The 12,133-nt window shown below is 44.9% G+C and overlaps 1 protein-coding gene across 3 annotated transcripts in view; it reads left to right on the forward strand.

Annotated features, from left to right (window-relative positions):
- Positions 1-4,430, forward strand: part of LOC135898171 (uncharacterized) — a 143,081-nt gene extending 138,651 nt beyond the window's left edge. For all 3 annotated transcript variants that reach the window (XM_065426974.1, XM_065426984.1, XM_065426993.1), the window contains one exon: positions 4,256-4,430. In XM_065426974.1, the coding sequence (XP_065283046.1) occupies positions 4,256-4,306 (51 nt within the window). In that variant the 3' untranslated portion in view covers positions 4,307-4,430. The remainder of the gene's footprint in view (positions 1-4,255) is intronic.
- The last annotated feature ends 7,703 nt before the right edge of the window (positions 4,431-12,133 follow it).

A 12,133-nucleotide genomic window follows, 5' to 3' on the forward strand; every position in this document is an offset into this window, starting at 1 on the left:
GTAAACTGTAATCAGCTAGCGCAAAGCAGGAGCAGTTGGAGATGGCAGGCGCAAGCATTCGTCCTGCAGCTGACATCAAAAATAGGCTGCTGCTGCTGATGATGATGATGACATACGTCACATCTGCCGGTGCGGCCAGCGTGCCCTATACCTCCCCGAAATAAGCTACGTACAGCTGGTACCCACAAAAAATGCCACAAAGTTTTTGCCCTGTAAGATTCAGTACACTCCAAACTGCGCTACAGCGGCTGACCTGTTTTCCGCTAATTGCGTCACAGCGACTGGTGGGGCCAACGTCTCCTATACCTACACTGCTTCAAATGGAGCGCACTAAGCCAAACAAAACCTTGCCCTTGTTAAATAAAAAAAAACATGCCCAGCAAACTGCTGGCGCAAGCTACACAGAAAATGGATGCACAGCACGCCGGACCGTCAAACGCTCGGATGCGCAGCTGCCTTGTGGTCTGGCCTCGGTGGCACGTCGTTTCGTTGTCGCTGAGTAAGGCAATAAAGGAAGGTCGCTTAGCATAACTTCATTTATACGCGAACCGTTTCCGATTACGCGCGAATAGAAATATAAATAAGCGATTATATGTTACCCACATTACACGTTCTATTTTTAATGTTCGCGTCATTTAACGGATTGTACGAATACTAGGTCGTGACGTGTTGCCTCTTGGCAGTTTTCGCTGAGTGTGCACTAGTGCTAAATTTGTTTCCACATCCCTGTGCTTTAATAGGAACACTAAGCGTAATGGATAAGGGCGAGTCTTTATTTAACTTTCTTTCGGGGATCTGTATCGTCTGCTGGATCGGTTTCGCACCGGCTATTAAGGGCCGATCGAGGAGTCTATGTAATAGTGAACAGGCCAATCACTAAGACAGTGTAACAGTAAACGGGCTGAAGATGGAGACAGTTGCACGAATAATGAGGGCTGATCATGGAGACAATTTAATAGTAAACTCGACGATCTCGAAGACAACTGTTATTGTAAACAAGGCCGATCGCGGAAACAATGCAGCAGTAAACTGCGCTGATTTCGGAGGCAGCCGTTTTAGCAAACCGAGCCGATCAGGCAGACCGCAGTCACAGTACAGACGGCCAATAACGGAGGCAGTGTAATGACAATTTTAGTCGATCACGACGGCAGGGTAAGAGAAAACTGATCCGATCATGGAGACTATGTTACAGTCAACTCAGCGTTCACGGAAACAGTGTAAAATAAGCTTTACCGATGATGGAGCGCAGCAGCGAACTGAGCCGATCACATTGACACTGAAACAGTGAAGTTTTCCGAGCATAGAAAGACTGTAACTGAAAACACCGTGGATCATGCAAAATGTTAATTGTAAACATGGCCGATCACAGATACAAAGTCATAGTAAATTTTGTCGATAAAGGAGAGAATGTGATGCAAACTGGGTCGATCATGGAGACAGCTAGTGTAAAATAAGCCGGGCCGATCACGTAGATAGTACAATAGAAAGCAGAGCCGATCAAGTAATTAGGGTAACATGGACCTAGGTCAATCATGAAGACAGTGCAACACTTAACGGGCCGATCACGAGACAGCGTAATAACAAACTCGGCAAATCGCGGAGACAGTATCATTGTAAACTGCGCTCATCACAGAGAAAGCTGCCTTAGTAAAATGGCGGATCGCGCAGACAATGTGATATGAAGCTGAGCAGATCACGCTGAAAGTGTAAATTCCTCTGATCACGGAGACAACTCTTGAAGTAAAAGGCCGATCACGAAGGTAGTGTACTAGCAAGCTGGGCTAATAACCTAAACAACGCGCCTCTTTGATTATCCTCTCCCTGACTGTTCGCAAACTGTCTACGGCTTCCGGTCTGACTAGACCTGAATGAAAGGCACGTCACAGCCACGTGATCCAGCTGTCAGGGACTGTCGCAGGTTTATATCGAAAGCTTTATGACCGGAAGTCTCCCTCCTGGCTGCCGTCGACTGCTCTTAGCTAACCACACTACCCAGCGAATTCTTTATCGTGGCCTCCGAGATGGTCACGCTAATGACCATCTCGGTGCTCTTGCTATTTGTGCCACTTAACCACAGTAATTACGCTAGCTCAGTGTCTGTAAAATTTATAGCGTAATTCCCGCGAACGCAGAAAGAACCCGCCGTTATGCTCCAAGCTCGTCAGACTATCTACCATACGGGAGATGGGTATCTAGGACAGAGCGTGTGTGCACTATCTACAAGTCCTACACGCCTAAATGCAAACGCTTTAAATTGGCACCAGAACGGCTAATCGGCGAAGGTCCTATTGTGCACCAATCCCACTACTACAAGCGAAAAATAGCTGACATGCGACACATGCTTCTTCGTACACAAACTTCATTCGCTTTAAAAGAGAAATCCACAATACACATGCAGCAATGAGCATGACAGATTTTGCGAAACTCATGAAGGAAAGCGCGCCTGTGCGCCTGTGAGGTGTGCTTGCCTCCTAAAGTACGAAGGCTAAAACTGCAGCGTTTTCACGGTTCATTAAAAGCACGGATGAAAGCACTCAAAGCACCGACGTAACAGACGCGATAGCTGCTGAGTGCACAGTACATGCCAACTGGAACGCAAAAAAATTACCAGAAGTACACGGTAACATTGAAAACATGGCAAGAAACGCCGTGCGCATCTTTTTCACACAGCCGTTCACTCTTAGCTGCTTGGGATGGTCCAAGCAAAAATCTCATCGCCCCGCGGACAATAAACGCAATTATGGCAGCTCTTAGAGTGATGGTTGAAGCTTCCGAAGCTGTACGAACAAAATCTTAAGCGCCCTAGAAGTCCCAAGCCGTCCAGCGCTTTCAGGGACTCGTAGTCCCAGAAGCTCTGTGCAGCACTAAACTTCGCCGATCACGGAGGCGTCTCTTATAGTAAAAAGGCCGATTATGGAAACAGTGTAATATCAAGCTCAGCAGAAGGCGGAGACAGTGTCTATGTATATTGCGCCAATTATAATGTTCTAATAGCCATCCTTATGAGCCATTCCACTCTGTGAAGGTGGTTTACCAGCGAAGCTCTTTAGCACATGACACGCGGGTGACACATAATTTCGAACAAAGGTACGCACTCATTTATTGTCTTGATCGGTGGTCATTATTTCAATCGCAACTGCAATCACATTCTCTCATAATGTCCCATCGATGCACGTGCGCCGATGGGTGGTTGGATGGGCCGGATCGGTGGGGCTTCGCAAGGGATGTCTGCAACACGAAACACGTAAACCGCTCCTTATTCGGTCACAACGCATCTACATTGAAATCACCGACAACTACAACAGGGGTAGTGTCGTGGCAGCTAATTCGCGCAGTGAGCAGCCATGAACATTACAGGACTATGAGTCATTCGTTTATTTTTTGTGAGTCATCCCTCACGGTGGTCATTGATGAGTCTGTTTTCAATCAGTCATTATTAGGCATTGATGATGACAGTTTTCGACATGCTGTTCTCTTTGTAGTATGTGGGATTATAAAGAATTAAGCCCTGTTCACTTCACATTGTTGAGTGTTTGTAGCCTCTGCCTTACGGGGCTATGCGCCATTGCATAGTTGCTTACCTAAGGGAGTATGAACGCTTACGCGTGTATGGGCCATTGACGATGATAGTTTATGTTCAGTGAGAAAAAAAATGCACGGAAGTCTAGCCATATACATATTCGCTATAAACGCCAATCACGAAGACAATGTAATTGCAAGCTGGGCAGATCGTGCAGTGTGTGCATTGGTAAACTGAACCGATGACGCGGACAGCTCTTATACTACACAGATTATCACGGAATCAGTGTTATATCAACTTGGGCACATCACGCAGACAATTCTTCTGTAAAGTGGGCCCAGCATTGAGACAGTAATAAAGAGTGGAGTGATTCCAGTGATGATGTCATCATAACTGGATCGATTCTGCAACGAGTGACCTTCGTGGTTGCGTGTGTAAGAGGCCGGGGAATCTCTTCGTTTTTCCGCGTAGGAAAGCGTTCAGTACTCTGCAAAATGCCGTGCAGAACGCGAACACTTACGGGCTCATTACTCAGAAGCCAAATGACAGAAAACATGTGCTGTTGTAGAACCTACACAGGTGCCCTCGTGTGCTTGCACATGAATCAAAATGGCATGCGCAGTGTGGCTGTAGGGGTAACATTTTTTTTTACTTGTAAACAAAATTAGGGCTCCACCTAACATTCCAGCAGGTGTGTTGACACGGCCGTAACATTTGTTCTTACGTTTCCTACAGGTGATCGTCTTTCGCAGATTGGACCAATTCGTCAAGAGCTTACCCGAGTAACCGCAGGAAGGTTTTCTCGGGGTGCACCGCGCACACAGCACGGCACGATCTCCGACTCGCCACCAAAACCGAAGATTTTGCGCCTAAATTACAAATTCCGGGGCGTACAACGTCCTTATGATTCTTTTTGCGTGTGCGTCCTCGTTCTTGGGGGGGGGGGGGGGTGTAAGAGTGTATGACGGGAGTTTCTTTTGCAGCATTTTTTTTAATAAACACAGTGAGTGTATACAGGGCTGACGAAACTGCGGTGCTTTATTTTTAGCAGAATTTGCATATTTAAGATTAACCCAGCAAAGCCGAAGGAAAACGCACACCAAGCAGAACAAAAATACCCATTCTTCTGAAAACTTCCGATCTACACTTCCCCACAAGTGTCCCTTCACGACCTGAATGCTAATATGCCTAACCAGCCCTGCAAAACCTGCAGCTAATGCGCCACTAGACGTGCACCCTTTGATTCCTTACACATAAATATAGAGTTTTGCACTGTATAGCGCTTACATTCCAGCTATTTACGCCCCCGGACTACAGACCTGCACCTAACGGGCTCCGAAATTGCTTGCTGATTGAGCTCCTGTGTGCAGCATTTTCCTGCTTCTATCACATATGCGCTTTATTGTAAATACTTTGCTCTTTAAGAGGGGTGCGCAGACAATCGAAACTTTCAATAAAGGATCGAATGAGCTCATATTCAATTGGCTCTAAGTATCACACAGTCACAATTCTGAAATATGGTTATTTTAATTGTGAGAGCAATTATAAGAACACTCCGGGCGCACTTTCTCCATCGTCCTGGCCGTGATGTTTCGTATTATGCCCAAGTGCCATAACGCCGTGGTCACGTACGGTACGCTGTCTGACTTCAAGTTGCGCACGCAAGGGAGCAAGGCGGAAAGGAAACATGCAGTCTTCCATTCCGTATGATGCGGCCGAACGAGCATTATCTTGAAAGTGATCTGGCGCAAGTAGTGAGCCGAGTGGTTGCGTGGGCCCTATCTCGAAAGCAATCATTATTGAGTGCGGAGTCTAGGCCTGCAAAGGCTCATAGCTTCGTGCACGCTGCGTTGTCGCCGCATAGTTCGCGTTGAAGCGAGAGGTAGCACGCAGGTCAAGTCGCCCGCTGCTACTGCCGCTCTTCCGCACATCCTCGTTTTGACAGCGAGGGTTTGCACTCATCGAATGAGATTTGTTTCTGTCTGCCAGCATTGCGCAAAAAATTGCCCTTCTATTACGGCAAAATTTGCTGTTATTTTTGACTGAACACTTTTCTGTAAATAAAGAACAGTCATTTCTATAGCACGGACAGCTATATTATAGAGACCGTAATACAAAATGATAGTGCTTTCGTCTTTAGAAAACGGATGGCTCTGTATTCTGAATCGGTACGATGCCGTTCAACAGTTACAATACAGGAGCTTCCCGTGTTTGGAAAACGGAAGACTGTATTCTGAATCGGGGCTATGCAGTCGAACCGTTAAAACATAGGCGTTGCTTGTAATACGTTTTTCAGATCATATTCATTGTTTGGAGAACGTACTTTTGGGAAGGAAAGTGCCGGAGACGCGCGAGTGTCCGCCGAATTTTATCGCTCCGCTATCTGCCGAGATCAGCCGCGCTAACCTCTGCATTCTCAATGTGCATGCGTGATCCACGCTTTCCGGTGGTCTTCAACGCATATCAGAGCGTGGCGGAACCCTGCTGATAGCGCAGAGATACAAACCGGTCGACGCGTTCACGTGCTGTGAACTTTTAACCTCGATAGCATATATATTAAAATGCAAATGTCATGAAGACAGTTTATACCAGTAGCAAGAGGTCGCTAGTCAGAAAATTGTCTGCCCTACACCTTGACATAGCTGAAAAGTTACAATACTTCTCATTTTGTGAGATGCATAAATTGCAGGTATGTAAAAATAGGTGCAAAAATTTAGTCAAGTTCTTTAGATCAAGAAGAAATTTTATGTTGTTCAACCACTCGCCTTGCACTCTTTGCTGGTGAAAGTTGGTATTGACCACACGTGCCTTACCTGTATAAAATTGCTCCTAATAAAAGGAACAAATAATACTTGTAAATTTTCATCCAAAAGAAAGCGGAGAGAAAGATAATCACAGAACACAACAAAGCGGCAAGTTACGCGTTAGAAAAACATGAACCTGGATCAACATTGTTGGAACAGGGGATCTTGATGCAGCCGACATTTCAAAAAGGGCACTTGTCTTCAGAGCAGCCACTGATTTCTTTGGCAGCGTTTTTATGTCTGCAAAGCTCATTACCACAAGGCTCATTCGCGGAGAAGGTGAAAAGAAGTGGAAGGGGTAAAGTAAATGCAGGAAGGGTGGGATTAGCAGTTATTCTGGTGTAGTGACTAGTGGCCCTGCATTCAGTTCTTACAAAAGTAGGAATAACCAAATCAGACAAGGATCTACATATGTAAGCAAGTATTAATCCAGTTGACCCAGTCTTCTCAGAAATCTAAATAAGAATTACCATAGTTTGGACATGTGGAAGACAAGCTATGAAGAATTAGGGAATACAAACTTTGCATCAAGATGTCTTTCATTAAAAGGGCCTTGAACAACCTTTGTCCAAGTAAAGAGATGCATTTGAAGTTAAAATGGGCTATTTCAGAAGTACTCTGCGGCAAAATGTATTACGATGCGTTCAGCAGAAGCGGAGCTATTCGCCGTCAACCACCCTTTTCACTGCGCTTCCGTTCCTTGTTCAATGCCTTGCACTGCGAAAGATATATACGGCTGAAGGGGACGGGCGCACAACGCGCCTTGCGTATCTCACTGTGGTGCGCAGTTCAAATGAACTTTTGGACGTAAAGGTAGACGGCACTCCTCGCGATTTACGGGCCTACTACGCGCCAAACTTAAGCCAAGCATGGTTGTCCTCAGCGAGCTGCAGTGCTCTTAGCCAGCGGACTCGTGGCGGCACACCGTGGGACCGCGGTATCTGTGCTACGTAAAAGACCGCAACTACACGGTACTGTAGCGCATATGCGCAGCGTTTGATTTCTGTACGACAGGGCTTGAGTGCGTATTCGCGCTCATATGCTACAGTTAGAATGATCCTAGGTCACTCAACTACAAGCTGACCATGCTAGGTGGTGGCGACCGCCATTGTCTTTCACCAGCTTCGCTGACGGATGGTAGCCGCATCCAACTTGAGCATTTTTGAAGCGCTATCAATCAGGATCAGCAACGAGTGATCGCGCACTGGGAAACGTGCCTGTCGTCTAACCTTATGTTGCGCATGGTTTGAGGCGAGTTGAGCGTTCAAAACTAGTCGAAATTAGCGAGGCCCGCCGGCAGAGTGGCCATAGTTTAATTCCTACGCGGGCGGCCTTGGTTGAGCGTACTTAGGCAGGCGATAGTCTACTTCTTCCGGAAACACGTATGTATTCTCTAAACTTGAAAGCACATTTTCCTTTACTGCAGCCAACTTTTGTAATTAGGCAATAAATGTACCCAGTAACAGTAGTATGAATTGGGCTCGTGTAAATGCTTTTCTTCATCGACGTGAGTTATCGGCCAATAGCAGCCGCGCATGGGGCTCCGCTTTCTTATGAAATAAAGCGTCCACAAGAGAGTGTGAGGATTAATCATTCCGATTTACTGTTATTTATTGCATTACATTAGTACTAATTAGGACTAGGCCCCTTTAATATCAAAGGAAATGGCAAATGAAGGCCGATTATGAATTCACATTTTGTTGAATACTGATGAATGAAAATACCTATTGTCCAAGTAATTATAGATGAGGACATAAAAATTAAACTGAGTATGAATACGAAATAGCAAAGGACAGCCTCTGAAAAACAGTGGGGCGGCCAATATGGTAACCAGGTACAGGATTGCGAGCAGTCGAACGCTGTTCATATTGATGCCACTGCTGACGACTTCACCTCCGTTTTTTTTTTTTGTTGAGCAAGTCTTACATCAATAAGGAAATGGGTCATTTTCCAAACATGTCTTAGTTCAAATGCTCTTCAATATTTCGATTTTATTTGAATGGAAGAGAAGGTTATGGGCAATTATGCGGGGTGAGTGTTTATTCAGCGGCACCATTCACAGGTGCAAGCTTAAATTTAATCCTCCCGATGGACCTTAGTTCCCGGAAGATCATTAACTGCTTTATATAGACACAGATGCCTTCACATTATATAGTTTGACAGGGGTGCCAGCAAGCTACAATATACTTGTTGAAACAATCAAAAGTGAAGTTTAGTAACAATGAGTGATAGAAACTAACAACATTCTTCAATACTAATTCAAGTCCTCCAAAATTATGATAAATTAATACACCCCCCAGCCCATGGGGAAAAAGATTACGCAACCACTATCTCGCTTATGGTGTCAATCATGCTATTATAACACTAGGCATTAGGTGAGTAGAATGAGATCAGAGCGCTCGGTTCTTTTTGTTAGAATATCAAGTGTTCTTTGCAATTATGTTGCATTGCAATTCTAGTAGGAGGAGTTCCTGAGATGGTTACCAATGCATAGGAAAACTCGTGACATTCTGTGCAGCAGAACGTTGCCGACGAAGTGTCATGCACACAAACGCCCTTTTTCATTTAAAATGACATACTGCTGTAAAATCTTATGCAGAAGCGCCAACCTTAGAAAACGAAAAATTACGCCAGAGTTGAAGGCCACAGGGTTAAATTCATGGGAAAATACTAAAAATAATTTGGTTATTCAATTTATTCACTATACAATAAAGATTCAGATTTTTTCTCTACAGGTGGTCTGAACAGGCACCCTGCTTTTACAGTCGTAGAAAAAAATTATTTGTGCCTAAGAAGAGGAGAACTACCCGGAAGTTTATGAAGAAGCTTACCCCACATTGACGTCTCACTTCAAATTCCAATATGGTGGAGGATATAAACTGATTGCTAGTGCTAAGGCCTCTTCACTAGCAGCTACACATAACATGGCAGTTGTAATCAGGTTTGCACTAGCTGTTATTACTATAATCTGTCTTCAATGCAAGAAAACATAGGTAGAATGCATTTAGGCAAGTTAAACTCACTAATGAATTTATCTCATATGACGGCATTGGAATTCAATATCCTGCAAATAAGTGAAGTGCTATGTGCCGTTCCATACTGTGAAACACCTTTGACAAACCTTAATCTGCACCTAGTTCATGACAAGACGTGAAGAGCTTATTCTCTGTGGACTAGTGAACCTGTAAAGTGTAAAGCCTCGGAAAGCGCAGTTTAGTATCAGTTGCGAAAGTTTCATTTTAAACTGCAGACAAGTAAATCCTGGGCAGTTTAAAAAAAAAACGCAAAAGCCTTTCTTTTGTTGAAAGGTGCCGACACCTATGGCCATAACATGTCCGGTATGACCTTCATTCCCAAATAAAGCAAGCAGCACCACCCTAGGTGTATGTGCCTTCTGTATTTACTTCGCTGCCAAAGAACGTTAGCGTGGGATGGTTCGGTCCGAAGAGAAATTGATATCTAGAGCAATATAGAATCGTAAACACTCTGATCTCGGTGCTTCCTCTGCTGTTTAACCATCATCACGTTTTATAGAAAGAAGATGCGGAATAAATGCAACATGCATAATCCACGGTACCACCCTTTTGGAGATATTTAGTAGCCCGAGTTACCAAAGATTCCAGATTTAGATGACACGACCGATTTTATTCCACTGCGAGAATGGCACCATCCCAATCATTCTTGCGTTTGGTACTATATTGTTATGGGTCATCGACTATTGCGTACTATATCGTCTTCGGCTTTGCGACAAAGCTCGAGTACGCCCTGGATGTACGTCACGTAGGACTCGGTGGAAGTCTGAACTGCTTAACGCGTGCTTCACCTCCACCGCGGGTCGTCTAGATAATGCACATCTATTTTCGGGATGGACCCACGTATGGAGAATGCTTAACACCTTCTTCACCTCGCCCGCTGGTCGACCAGGTGTTATATATCTATTTTCGGGATCGACCCACGTATGGGGAGTGCTTAACGCCTGCTTCACCATCACCGCTGGTCGGCTCGGCATTGCACTAGTTTCTAGATCGGACCACGTATGCAGAATGCTTAAAGCCTGCATCACCTCCGCCGCGGGTTGGCCCGATATTGCACATATTTAAGCTCCTTCTTGAGGATGAAGGGAAAACTGAATCAACTGAAAACAAACTATGTTATGCATGAGAATTTGACAAACAGAAACAAGGAGTTGCTTAAAGACGCAAAGGACTGGGCGAAGAACAACTTCACCTATGTGTGGCACAGAAATGGGAGAAGATTTATCTGAAAGCGAGAAGGGACAAATGCGGTTCGCTTTGCTTGCATAGCAGATTTGAATAAGATAGTATAGTTTGATACTCTCATCCTTGTCTGTCAGTTTTCACAAGTTACCATGGAATCTGCACTTTGGTGATTGCACGTGGCAGTAAATGCTTTTATGCGAAGCATATTACGAGAGCTCAACCCAGCTCCTCAGGCGCGGCGGTGTCGCCATGAAACCACGTGACACCGTGACGTCACGACAGAGGAGAAGTGGCTTTGGCTCAACTCTTGCAAGACGGGCTGGGTGGGAATCGAACCAGGGTCTCCGGAGTGTGGGACGGAGACGCTACCACTGAGCCACGAGTACGATGCTTCAAAGCGGTACAAAAGCGCCTCTAGTGAATGCGGTGTTGCTTTAGAAACTAGCTGTTTCTAAGGCGTGCGTCTCTTGCTCAGGCGCATATTTCGTTGCCGCGCCGAACGCTGCTTTGCTCGACGCTCACCGCGTCCAATGCGGAGCGCGTAGTCGCTGCCCTGTAGTCCATTGTCTTACACCCCTTGGCGGGTCGACGGAACGCTGTCGCGTTCCACTCTTGAAGGCGAAGCAGTAATGCATGAGTTGTTTATTCGTCTAGCCGAACCAAATATAGCCAAGCAACAGCAGTTCACCAGGCTAAACATTGGTTCAACAACTAAAATAAAGGCTAGTATGCTTCGCATCCTGGGCTTAACCTTACCTAAGCCACAGCCATTTTTTTGTTGTCTAATGACACGTTGTCTTTTGGATGTCTGTGGGTCTCAGATATTGCAATTTTTCAGTGTGTTTCATTTAAATACTAGGTCTGCGGTATCTAAGAATGCCTATCTGAAGTTGCTTTTTACGCAACTAGGTTTTTCTTTTGATGTGGTCATGGTGACTGAAACCTGATATAGTGAGCATAGCAGTAATAGTCAAGCTTCTGTTATATGGCACATTTGTTCTAAACAGCACGAATAGTCGCGGTGGTGGCGTACTATTGGTGGTAAAAAAGCGCTTTCCGTGTGATGTCTTGCCTGAATTTTCTGTAATCAACCCTGATTATGAAATTATCTCCCCTCCTATCGAAAACAAGGTTGTGGCCGTCATTTATCTTCCACCAAACTGAAATTCGAAATCCTTCTTCACTTTTCTTTACCTTGTCTTGTCCTTCATAAGTGAAAATAAATACGATGTAATTTGAGGTGGTGACTTCTTTATTAATCTGCTTGGAGGTAACCCCACCAAAAAGAATTCGAAAATCTATCCAGTTATTTTGCCCTCTTAAACGTGATATGCAATCCTACACATGTTACAGTGCAGAGGCAATGACTTATTGATCTATACTGATAACCAATATGCACGTGGCTATTCTGAAAGGAGGCGTTGTACATGCTGATATCAGTGACCACCGCGGCGTTTTTATGTGCGTTCCGAAAAGCAGGTATCCTAATACAATGAAGATACCAAAGTTATTTGAAGGCATCTCAGATAAGAACCTCAACAATTTCAGAGAGAATGCTGCTAATCATGACAGGAGCGATGTTCTTAAGG

This window comes from Dermacentor albipictus, chromosome 10, assembly GCF_038994185.2.
Source record: "Dermacentor albipictus isolate Rhodes 1998 colony chromosome 10, USDA_Dalb.pri_finalv2, whole genome shotgun sequence".
Taxonomy (NCBI): Eukaryota; Metazoa; Arthropoda; class Arachnida; order Ixodida; family Ixodidae; genus Dermacentor; species Dermacentor albipictus.